This window comes from Zosterops lateralis (genome assembly GCF_965231275.1).
Source record: "Zosterops lateralis genome assembly, chromosome: 3".
Taxonomy (NCBI): domain Eukaryota; kingdom Metazoa; phylum Chordata; class Aves; order Passeriformes; family Zosteropidae; genus Zosterops; species Zosterops lateralis.
In genome coordinates this window covers 48,447,966-48,460,992 of record NC_139764.1, presented here as the reverse complement: position 1 = coordinate 48,460,992, position 13,027 = coordinate 48,447,966, and the positions used below count along the sequence as shown (strand labels likewise).

Sequence of the window (13,027 nt, the reverse complement as noted above, 5' to 3'; positions counted from 1 at the left end):
GGATGGAAGCAGGAGATGGGAAAAACAAGAGTGAGAGAGCTCATTGGTCAGGATGGGCATCAGATGGATCACAGATGCAGATCCCAAGAAACTACTCTTGTGGACCAAACAAGTTTAGCTTGGGGAAAACAAACTAACTATTGCTATTTAAAATAAAGAATTAAATGCTAAGTTGGTTTGTAATGGAAAAAAAAAAACCCTTACAAACATTAAAACCACAGCTTTCTTTCCACCTTTCACAGACTCAGCTTGACTTCCTCATTCCTGTCTCTTCCCCTACCTTGTGATGGCAGTCATGCTCAGACAGGCAACAAGTGGCATGAGTGGGTGGGAAGGTGGTGACTCCATGGTTAGCCTAGCAGTTTCCTTCTCCTACTTCTTTCCTCTCACACTTTCCTCTGTGCACTATCTCCCGGGGGAATATCCGCCTTACCATGGCGTTGCTCTTTCTCTGACTTTGGTGTTCTTTCTGCTGTTTCTCCTATTGGTTCCCTCCTCCTCTCTGGTCTTTTCTGTTTCTTAAATATACTTTCCCTGAGGTGCCACTAGCATGGCAGAGGGCCTCAGATGTGCCCCATGGTGAGTTGACTGGAGTCTGCTGGCACAGGGCAGCCCCAGCCTCTTCTCCCAGAGACCCCTGTGAAGCTCTTGCTGCCAGCAGTGGGCACTCACACCCTGTGCAGAACAAGCCTGCACTTTCTGTAAATTAATAGACCTTCAGGCCAAAAGCCATCCTTGAATCATTTTGTCTGAGCTCATATATATATATATAATAAGCTGTTAATTTTCACCTAGGAGTGAGTCTAGTAAATTTTTTCTGACAACTGATGCCACCAATCTCCAGAAAACATAATCTCTGAACTAGAAGAAAGCCAGCCAGACACAATTTTTCTTCAGGTTAACCACTTTTAGTGAAGGATATGGGCTTTAGTTTGCTTATAAGATGCTATTTTTTTTATTTTCTGTCAGCCTCTTGGTCATTGGCATTCTGTAGTTGATTAAAGTTGACTTGTTAATTTCAATGAAGTCCACTTCATGCTGATAAAGGTGGAGTGTGGTTACAGATTCTAAACTGACAGTCTATTTTCTAAAAATATTGACCAACTGTCAACACTGTGCAGTCTTGATTTGAACATTGCTTCGGTTTGTTCTGTAGTAGAAATAGCAAAACTGTTTTACTAACTTAAACTTGCATTAATTGGAAATCACAGTTTCCTGAGGTTATCTCTTACCTTGTATGAGGGAAGGCATTGTTGCAATGATTTAAGAGAAAACTGATAAGAATCAGTTTTGAATTTACCTGAGACCTGTTTGAAGGACTTGTGCATATATACATTTATTGTATATAAAGAGAACATTTGTTACAGGATGCCTTATGATATGTCTGTAATGGTCTTGTTAATTTCAAACATATAACAAGAATGTAGATTCATGTTATGAGTAAGCCTTGGTTTCTTCTTTCCCATCTTCACTTTATGCTTCTTGTGTTGGCATTCTACTGTACCAGAGGGTAACTGGCACACTCAGAGAGAGTTCTCTGTCTTCCAGGAAACTACTTTCTTAGTTAATTATATCTCTCATCTGTCTTTTCTTCTGCTTTTGTTTTGCCATCTTTCTGTAGAGAGGCCCCATCACAAAAAAACAAGTTTCACAGCCTTCCTGTAGTTGAGCTGCCTCAGGATCGGAGTGGAGCTGATTGATAAGCTGACAGGCAAGCTGCTGAATTTCATGGATGGACAGGTTAAAGAAATTGAAAATGCTCAGATTTTTAGTGTTTTTTGTCACTTGTCCATAGTATAGGAGAAAACTTTGAGCTGAAAACGTTAATTATAATTCTCTATGGCATAGTTTCAGCTAGCTTCTTAAATCCATTTACTGCAAGGTTACAGGCCACTGGGAACACAAAAGAAAACAGATTTCATATTTTATGTCTCCTGGGTTCTATGAACTGATGATAAAGCTTTGCTGAAATTCTGTCCTTATATTTCCACTGAAGCAGTGGAACATCCTAGCAGATTATCACAGGCCACTGCACTGATTCTCATTGTAATAGTGAATGTTTCTAGTAGTCTGCATTGTTGTCCAACTATTTTAGTAACTTAATTTTCTTAGGAAAAATAGATTCCTACCTTTGAAAGCTGCTACTTGGTAGAAGAGATTGTTGTGCTAAACACAGCATTTAAAAATAAGTACTCACATCTGTTATCTCTATTAATTAACTAGAAAACCCCATAAATCACATCTGTGTTACAAAACAAATATATTAATAAGTATCAGTGTATGTAAATACTTTATTTAAAGTTGTAGAGGGACAAATATCTTTACCTGTTTCAGGCATAAATAAAATCTGAACTTTTTTGCTTACCACCACTGACCACATTTAAGTAAATTTCTCTGCAATAATTTTTCCTTTTGCAAGGAAGATCTCACTGAAAATAGGCAATTTACTCTCTTCATATATGTAACAGGAATATAGCAGGCAGCATGTTTCTAGTATATAGCATAGCAGGCAGCATTTCTATTCCCAGTCACTTGTGTTTGTTCTCTAGCTATCACACACCATTGGAATTTTGGTTTTTCCTCTGCTGTGCAGTTGGATTGAGCATGAAATCTTGACTGTAAATTACAAGTGGTTAGGAGAATGAAGATGGTGTAGCCCACTGGAAGTCAGTGGAATCATACCCAGAAACTACTTACACTATTTTCAAAATTGCTGCTTTAGTTTTAGTTGGAGCTCTTTCATTTTTAAGAGTTTCTTCCTATGATAAGAGAAATGTGCAGTTACCTGTGGGAGAATCACAAAACACTTCTCTCTCTCATTTTCAAAATTAGATCTTTTAGTCACCCTACTTTGTTAGAGCTTTGAAATTCTTCCTGTAGGGTCTACGTGGTTGTCTGCTTGGAGTCATATTAGTAAAGTTAAGGAAATTGTTTCCACTTGCTGTGAGTGGCGTGGAGTGCAAACTTAGAGGATTTTAATGGAAATGTGCTGGCCTGAGTTCAAAATGTTTAATTTTGTTATTGGTTTATTGGTTTGTTGTGTCCCAGTTTTACCTGAAATACAGGATGTTCTCTGGGTGGAAGCATGTTCTTAAAGTTTAACTGTTGCCTTGTTTAAAAGTGAAACCAGTAAACCAGTGAAGTAAACCATTCTCTTTCTTGCAAGAGAATTTTCAGTTATGCCAGGAGCAGTGCGGATGACTGATAGCTGTCAAAGGTTAGGACCTTGTGTGAAAGAAAATGCTTTTCTTATTCTCTAGAGCAAATATAGCTCAAAAACATTGTAAATGAGCTTCAAGAAAGCAAATTGGAAATGCAGAATAATAAAAAAATGTAGTGTCTGTGAAGGAGAAAACAGGCTGAAAAGAGTTGCTTAGAATGTCAGAAAAGTTCAGAACAGAGATGTTTTTGAGTCCTGTGTGGCCATTATAGAGTGCTGGAGAGTTGAGGAGCCATGTCTTTTGTGCTGCCTAATTTGTCTATTTTCTGGTTTTGTATTGTTTTAGAATGAAATAAGTGCCTTTGTTTTGGTTTTGATTGCTGTTAGGGAATGTATGTCTGCTGCAGTCATGCTGTGTATGTGCCAAAGGTGCATACCTGCCATATATGAAGTACCAAAAAGACTCTTTATTGATCTTTGGAATAAATAAAAGGCTTGTTACAATCTGCAGTCACAGTGCTTTGAAAAGAAACAGGATTAATTTTTTGGTTGCATTGAATAACTGAGATACAGGGGTAATGATCCTCTCTCCATTAATACTTTACCTTTATCAGCAATTGGGAGAAGACACAGCCTGGTGATACTGTAACAGTACTGTTATAATTCCATTTTTCTGGGATTGTGGCAGGAGCATACTGAAACTGAACTCATACCTGCTTTCTGTTCCTAGAGCAGTATAAAGTTTGGGTTTCCACTATGCAAAATTATTGTTAGCTTGCTTTGGATCACACCATTTATTACAAAATATTGGCACGCTTATAGTGAGAAGTATTGTGTGTGGTTTGTTTATGTTGACAAATGACACTGGTTATGCTGGATAAAAGTCTGACTCCCCGGCTCTCTGTAATCTTCACTGGTTTTCTAGGGAGAGATGCTCTGGGACAACCTAATTATCTTTTACCTATAAGCTATTTTCTTTGTTTCATCCTTCTGTGTCTTCACCACCAGCACCCACTGGGAAATATCAACAATTATTATTAAAGGACGTGTATTTGCTGGTAGTGTTCTCAGTTGTCTTTATCTGGAACCCATACTCCAGGCCTTTTCCAGAACTATTCATCATACATGACATTACCAGTTTCATTTGCTCTACTTTTGCAATTCTGTCTTCTGTAGACCAGAGATAATTTGTCTTTCACCCTGAAGAGACCTTTCTCGTTCACTCTTTATTTAATTACATTTCTCTAGTTTAAGGAACTTTCAGTTTTGCTATAAGAGAACCTAAGTGGGCATCAAGGAAAATGACTGTGCTCTTTGCTTGTTTTAACTGAATATGCAATAGACAGGAGATATGGTGACGTAGTGGGTTATGGTTGGATGTTCAGATTCCGACTAATGGCTGCATTCAACCAACTGCTGCTTATTCTTAAACTTCCTCTTCACATCACATCAGGACTAAGTTTTCTGTCAAGATTGTTAGAAACTCAAACAATGCTTTTCTGTAGCAATCCTAAAGACTTCATGATGCAAAGATAGGTCTGCTTTTGCATCTTGTGTAGGAGTTTGATAATGGGCCGTTGTGCCTATTAAAATCCTCTGAAAGTTTTCCTAATGAGCACAGGGCTGTGTCATCCATTGTTTTTTACTGCAAAGATTGATTAAACCAAGGAAGAGGCAATGTTTGACATCATGTGAGAAGGAGGCAACATGAAATAATCTCCAGGTCCAGTCTATTTGGTTAAGAATTCAGCAGAAATGAAAGTAAATTAATGTAATTTTGGCAAGATGTAAAGAGATCACTAGTTCAAGGCTAAATAATAAGGATTATTGGTTGCTTAGAATGAAAACTACTACAGCCAAATAGACTAAGAGGTCTAAAATAAATTCTTAAGCAAGGAGAATTTTCTTCACTGGTATTATCCATATATGTAAGCATGCAAGGAAACTACATGCTGAAAATTCAGGCCTGAAAGTTTTCCTTCTACGACATTCAGTCTTTGCTAGAGACACAGAAAAGCTGTTGGAGGTTTCAGTGCCTTGTTTATGACAAAAAAAGTGTATTAAAATCAAGATTTTGGGTTTTTTTTTTATTACAGAACAGGATTTTTTTTCCCTGACTGCAAGGTCAGTTAATATCTGTCCTCTTTGGTAAATAAATGGTCCAGTGAATATAGGCTGTTCTTACTCTCTGAGCAACTGCTGAAGTCTGAAGATAATGTAATAACTACCATAAAAAAAAAAAAAAAAAAAGGAGTAGGAAGACACCGATCAAACAAAAATGAGCAATGACTCCTGTGTAAAATTTTTTCACAGCAGAAGGGAATCCTGTCTGCTAATTTGTGTAATGACAGTCTGGTTAAATTAATTCTAAACTAATAGAAGAAAAATCTTACTGTTAAGACACTTTCTTTGAGATTTACAGTTTTATGCTCTGCAACCAGTATCTTGAAGAATGTGATCTCTGCTTGAAAAAAAGTAATGTGTTGCTCATTAATAATTTGGGCTTTTATGATAGAAAACATGAAGTTATACAAGATGTATTTCTCTTAAATGAATGGTTTATAGCTCATAAAAGCATGTTTTGCTCTATGTCCCTAGTAAATATCTTTTTAGTGCAAGGTTTACAAGCACTTCCAAAGCTTTTGTGAAATAAAGCAGTCTTGCAATGAATTAATATTTTTCAAATACAATATGTGGTAGATATCCTTGCACAATAACACTGATTTGACAAATGGTTTTCCAGCATGTTTTGGGTTTAAGTTGGGATACTTGTATCACCCCGAACATTCTGGAATCTTTTTCCATCCCCAAAAAAGTGACTAGTTCTTTTGTGAGTAAAGCTGCCGTGTTTTAGCTTGCCAAACAAAGTCAGGCTATTGTTCCTCTCTTCTAATCACTGAATAATCAAGCTTGGAAGAGACTTTCAGAATCATCTAATCCACTTGTTAAGCCAGTACCAACATAACCACCCCTGAACCTATCCCCAAGTGCTACATGCAGTCCATTTATTGCCTTTTTTTCTTCTTATTGCCTGTCAGAGCAAGAAGCACTCATTGGAGCATTGACTCTGCTGTGTCAATACCTTTAAGGAAAGCCAAAGATTTTTGCAAGATTTTCAGCTCTTACTATAAAGCTTTCCACATGCTCTTTGTCAAGTGACCGATCTTTTTAACTGGCTAATAATCTACCTTAGACCTGCTCAGGTCTTGCAGCATTCTACTCTTTTATGCAGAATTGGTAGGTTTTGGCTCTGACAACAGATAAAAAATGATGTGAATGCATGATGTTGGATTGGTAGATTGCAGTTTTGCATATATAGAACTTCTCCTTAGTCCAGTTTCCGTGTATAGTGTCCCCTGTATTCGCATGTTCAAGATATCAACAGAGGAGCCTGCACTCAATAGGTCTGCAATTTTCTGTCCCCTTTCAATGAAGCTCACTGTTGCCTTACCTTAGGTAAAATATTCCACCTCTGGAATAATCCTTGTTGATAAGTCTTGCAGCTTTTACTCCTGAGGTCTGGTCGTCCACAACCTTCAGCTGTATCATAGGAAACCTCAACCTGTAATACTAAACTTTGGTCCTTAGGTGCATCTTGACTTCTAGATTGTTCATAGTAACTTTGTCACTGGACTGTAGTGAATTTCCATTCATTCACCAATATTAATATTCTCAAAGGTGAATTATTACTAAATTACTTATGGCAACAACTTCTTTGGTATCTTTACATAAGCAATTTGTAACTGTTCTCTTCTATGTAAAAGAAGTTGTTTTTTTCCTGAAAGAGGGTTTTACTTAGAACATGAGCTTTTTTTCTTTTCAGAGGAAATAAACATTTTCTTTGCAGAACTTGGCGTAAAGATCATTCCAAAACTGTATTGTGTTATGATGCAGTTTATTCTACTGTGAAATGCTATAAATCCAGAGACAAGGTGCAATTTATCACAGCATAGCTTTGGTCTTCATCTTTGTTCTTGTGTGTCAGTATTGCAAATTGTAGGTTACTGCCACATCTCTGTATCCCAGAGCTACAGATGTAGTTCATGTCTCTTTGCAACTACTTAAGCATTGCAGGATTTTTTCACAGCCATTTCATTCCAGATTTCTCTTCTGCAATACCTTCTTCCACTGCAGTGTCCCTAAGCCTGGGTATAATCTCTGCTTTTACAGACAGAGTGCACATAGGCAGTGCTCTCATGTGATAGCTTATGACACCCAACAAGTCACTGAAATATTAACCCAAGACACTTGGTGAGCTGAAAATATCTTTTTTACCACTCAGCTGCACTCTTTCTTCAAATGGCTCTTTTTTGGGGTCAAAGCATGCCCCACAACCCACATGCTGTGGATGTGTGTCTCCCCTCCCTTGGTGCTGTTGCCTCTTGTTGATACTCTTGCCTTCCACTGTACTCGGGTTACCATTCCTGGTTTGTTGTTTCTCGTACATGACCACTTCCCAGCAAGCTCCTTGTGCTTTTGGGCAACACCCTCGCCTCCCTATATCAACAGTTGTAATACAAATTATTATTGCATTGTCGTTGATCTTTGTTTATTTGTTTGTTTTCCCAGATGGTATCTGGATTGTCTTGTTGAATACTCTTCTATATTCATAGTCTAGCATATATGAAGACTAATATGGGCTAACAAAATTTGAAATATAAATAAAAAAGAACAGAAAAAATATGTGGAATTGGTGGACAGAAATTCTAGTTGTGATACAAACAACTCCGTTACTTTTTTATCTGGAAAAAGTGACTTCTTAACAACAAATTGGAGTGTATTTCAGTGTTTTATTTTGTGTTAATTACTTACAATACGCTTTTCTATATTGGGTGCTATGGCAAAACAGTTGCATACAAGAGGGATAGTAGGGTAGCTTTTGCAGCCATAACTGTGCATTTACTTTGATATTCATCTACCTTTTATAAAGCAAAAACTTCCCTCCTACACCATTTTTTCTGTTGCCCCCTCACCCTCCTCCACCACATTAGCAACTCCAAGCTCAGTCAGTTATAATGATTTTAAAGACAGTCTATCAGTAAATGAGAGATTGTATGTCTCATCTGACTTCTGACAAAAATGGTACTTTCATCTTTGCATGATTTTGTATAATTTATTCATAGGCAACACTTGAATTTTAATCACAAGAGTACTGTGATAAACCTTTTCCAGGGCTTTTATATAGGACTGAATAGAAGGCCAATTGGCTTAGTTTCAGTGCATGTCATGTCTCTGCTTCTTCTTTTGTTCTCTGTTTTTTGCATTATAGTTTCCATTGCTTGCTTTTATGTAGAAGGGGAATCCCCTGAGACTGGCTATGTTTGTTTGTCATTAGTGAAACAACTCTTCCCTGATGAAGGAAGCTTCCCATGAGTTTTTTTTCAACAAGGACCCCCTGGGCAGTAGACAGCAGGACCTGCTGGGGTTTTTTAAGGTTTTCTTTTTAGCTTTCTAGCTGTCTGTGTCTTATTCAGTATCAAACTGAAGGTTTTCCATGGTTGCTGGGTTGTGTGGGATCTAGACACATAAGCCTGAAACTTGTGAGAAATAGTGCACCGTAATCTTGATTCTTTTTCAGCCAATAACTTTGTAGAACATTTGTAGGTTTGGAAAAGTTATTTAAGCCGGCCATTTCAGACTTCAGTGTTAACACAAGAAAATCAATGTAGTGCTGCAGAACCACACTGCCCAAACTACCTAATATACCTTGGCTTTTGCTACTGACTATGAAGAGATGTCCTGGTGCCACAGTGAAGGGTGGTGGTAAGAGATCGAGGAACAAAGCACTGTCCTTGCCCTTTCTATGTAAAATGATCCAAAGATTATCTACTGAAGTTTCCAGGAAGGAAGGAAGATCTTATATTTCATTTCCCTATGCCTCCAAAGGTAACAGATCAGGAGTAAGCTGCTTTTACTTTGTGGCTATCGTAATATATGGAAATCAGGAATACTTTCCTGTCTTCTGATCAAGGTCTGTGTTGTCAGTAGGAGTGGTTGAGGTTTATTTGAGTTACAGCAAGGTGGACTTTCTTCTACCTTGTACCTGATGAAGTCAGTTATCAGTTGACACTGGACTTACTGACTGTCTTGAGTGTCTATTTCAGGAGCACTATCTGTTCCACTAGACAAAAAAAAAAAAAAAAAAAAATAAACAGTGTAATTGTTCTTTCCCTCTGCAGAGTTGACCCCTGAGGAGAAAGCCTTGAAGATTGCCAAAGCTATGCGTAAGCAGTCGTCAGAGGTAAAAGAGAAATGGGAGAACCTAAATGCCAGTGCCAGTATCTGGCAGAAGCAAGTGGACAAAGCATTAGAAAAACTGAAAGACCTTCAGTGTGCCATGGATGACCTTGATGCTGATTTGAAGGAGGCTGAAAATGTGAGGAATGGCTGGAAACCTGTAGGAGACTTGCTCATAGATTCATTACCAGATCACATTGAGAAAACTACGGTAAGTGTGAAACTCCTGGAAAATATTTAGTTTGTGTGTCACTCGTGAAACTCCAGGAAAATATTTAGTTGTGTGTCCTCCCATTCGAGCCCCTCTAGTCATATTACATATTTTATGCACTGTATGCTGAAATTCTCATGTGCAGTATAAAGTCTTTAAAGGTATCTGAAGTCTTAAATGAAGTCCAGTGCTGGTCCACATTCCCAGGGCTGGCTGAGATTACATACACACATAGATCTGTTTGGCCATCAGACTTTCTTGTTGGAAAAGCATTTAGAGCTTTTTTAATTATACAGAAATAAATACATAGTTTTAATTTCTGTTCCTTAATTATCACAAACTTAACCTGTCTCTTGTCTATTTTTGTTTATATAAGTGAATATTCGCATTTGCTTTTACTTTAGCCTGGCTTCTCATCAGGATTATTTCAAACTGAAGAACACATACTACCCTATAATGTTGTTGTAAGTGAACCAGTTCTTGCTGCCTTGGTTCCATGCAGGGCTCAGCATCCCAAGGCATAGCTGCTCCTGATGCGTAGTAGTCATCCCCTACTTTTGGTATGCAGAGCTCCCCAAGAAGGAATATTTTCTGATAATTAGCTTTATCCAGAAAAGCCAACTGGAAACAGTACAGTGTAGCGAATATCATGGATTCCAGGAGAATGTGTGGGTATGCACACGTAGGTAGAGAAGATTGCTCTTTTGGGCAAATTCAGTATTTACTGCTAAGCTTCTGTTTCACAAACACTGATTTTCACATTTTAAGCATAAGAATGAATATGGCAAAGCATTAGAAGACCCTGAGGTTGTGTACCTGACCATCCATGTCTTCATGCTGGTGTTAGAAGAATAAAATGGGCTGCTACCAGATATCTGTAGATATTCTATGTATACAGTGTCTGTGAATTCACAGGGCTACATTATTTCACATATAGCAATGTAAGCATCCTCATTTTCCAAATTATATTGTTACTTTCAAGGTTAATGGAACTGAAATCTTTAAAACAAAGGCAGTCAAAGCTGAGTTAATTATCCAGACTGCTGTTGATTTGAAAAGAGTAATGAATCTCTTCCTCCTTCTTTTATATTTTAATATAGATACTAAAGCAAGAAATAAGATGCTAATGCTGAATAGCTCCTTGTTCTCATGCTAAGAAGTGATTTGTCATATCTTAATGGCTTTTTCTGTGAAGTAGATGAAAGCAAAGTCTTTCAGATTTTTCATTGCTGTGGGAAAACTGTAGCATCTGCTGAAGCAATAGGGGCCTACTGGCTGTCCAGAAGCCCAATGTTTCTTTCTTGACAATATGTTCCTTCTGTTCCTTGGCCTGATGAGAGTGATTTTTGAAGGGAGGTAAATAATTGAATTGTCCAAAGAAAGTACTTTCTTTACAGCTGTTTTGGGCTTGTTTCATGATATTTAATTAAATTGTTTATAGGATTGAACACTTAACTACTCCCAGCAAGAAAGACATTTGATGCATCTTTTTAACTGTAACTAAAACTTGTGTCAAATTTTTCTCAATACTGTATTTAGTTTGATTTGATTCAATAAACCTTTTACTTCTTTTTAGTCATTGTAATAGCTTTACTCTCTGGTTCTGATCAGGTAAAACATTGTACGCCTTCTCCTTAGAAGCTACATTCCTTCATGCTTTGCTAGTTCAATAATAGTTTTTAAATTGAATTTTTGTCAGCTACTTAATACTTGAAAACTATAGCTACTGAACAATTTTTTTCTTAAGAACACTTGGCAGGCTGTATGCTGCTAAAGATCCTAAAATAGTGCTGTGTATTTCCTTTTGCAAAGAAAAGTGCTATAGCCATACAGCACCACAACAAAATAATGAATTATTTTAGGGTGCAATTTGCTTATGGGCATTCCAGCACGTTTCATACTGTTTTTCCTTAAAGGTGCCTACGAGTGATACAATAGGAATATTGAAATGAGTGAACTTTCTTTGCTGAGAACTGACTTGTGTGCAGTTGTTTAATATAAATTGCCACATTGGGCAGGTCAGGACCACGTGCAGTTTACAGTGGTTTTGTGCTGCTCAGATGTCAATTGAACATAAGTTCATGTTTCTTACCTTTTTAGGCTTTTAGAGAAGAAATTGCTCCCATCAACTTAAAAGTTAAAACAGTGAATGATCTATCCAGCCAGCTGTCTCCACTTGACCTTTATCCATCCTTAAAGATGTCTCGTCAACTGGATGATCTTAATATGCGGTGGAAACTTTTACAGGTATTCTTCTGAATAAGTACAGTAGGTGTGTGGGGAGGGATAGTTCTCCCTCTCCTCTCTTTTCCTAAAAGATTCACTTTTTGCCATTCGTTCATTACTTCTGTCACTAAAGTGTTATTCTGTTAGCACCAATGCAACAAAGGTAGTTGCTTTCCTGCTGTAGCTTGGCCAAAAGCTATTCCTTTCAATCTAATTCAGCAGTTTATTCAAACAGGAAACTGCATTAAAGTCTGGGGAATAATGGGAGCTATTGCTGCATGGTCTTTTTGTATGTCTTTTAGCAGTAGATTTTACTGCATAAATCTGTGTCACCAAAAACTGGTGTAAAAATTTCTGTTGTGTTTCAAGCTTGTGTGAAAGCTGTTTTATTTTGTCTTTGAATGTTCCGTTTCTGCAGGAAATTTCAATTAAAGTGATTTAAGTATTAAAAGAGCTATAACAAGATATAAGCAATAGCAATTTAGCATGAAAAGCAGAAGAGGATATGCTGAGAGATTCATATTGCTTAGTTATGATTATTGTGCTTAAATGGTCTGAGAAAGGTAAATCAATGTGCCTGATTACAGCTGAAACTCATACACAGTTTCACAGTGAATGATTTAGTGAAATTTCTTACATCAGTTAAAAGTTCATTTATGAATATTTGAAATTTCTCCCTTTTGTGTGTGTGTGTGTGTTTATTTTTGTAGGAAATACTTCTCACATCTCTAGTGAGGGTGGTGGGAATGAATTTTTGAAACCTGGTCACCAGTGTCTTGGCCAGTAGTTTTGAATGAGTTGCTCCTGAGAGTCAAAGCTGTTATTGTGTCATATCAGATCTTTCCTTTCCTAATACCATTTGGTAGTGGGGTTTCTTTTCTTATTTTGTTTGTGGATTTGTTTGGTTTCTTTGAGGGAGGATGGGGGGGCGGGGTGGTGCAGGTATTGTGTGTCCTCTCAAATTTAGTTAACCAAGCAACCAAAGTACTGCTGGGTGTGCTACTGCAGTATCAATTAAACTGAGGGGAGTCATGTCAGCCAGTGAAGCTGTATCTTCCAAAATGGTTCTGTGCTGGAAAGCCAGCTGTGAGATCAATGCAATCAAACTGAGACCTGCTGACTGTGGGAATTTGGACATCAGAAGGGTTGGGAGAGGTCAGAAACTTCAGCAACTGGCTGTAGTCACCATGAAA

The 13,027-nt window shown here is 37.6% G+C and overlaps 1 protein-coding gene across 6 annotated transcripts in view; it reads left to right on the top strand.

The window, feature by feature from the left end:
• Positions 1–13,027, top strand: part of UTRN (utrophin) — a gene marked incomplete at its 3' end in the record, with an annotated part of 340,309 nt that overhangs the window by 253,691 nt on the left and 73,591 nt on the right. For all 6 annotated transcript variants that reach the window (XM_083856272.1, XM_083856271.1, XM_083856273.1 and 3 more), the window contains 2 exons: positions 9,340–9,608; positions 11,709–11,855. In XM_083856272.1, coding sequence (XP_083712398.1) covers positions 9,340–9,608; positions 11,709–11,855 — 416 coding nt within the window. The remainder of the gene's footprint in view (positions 1–9,339; positions 9,609–11,708; positions 11,856–13,027) is intronic.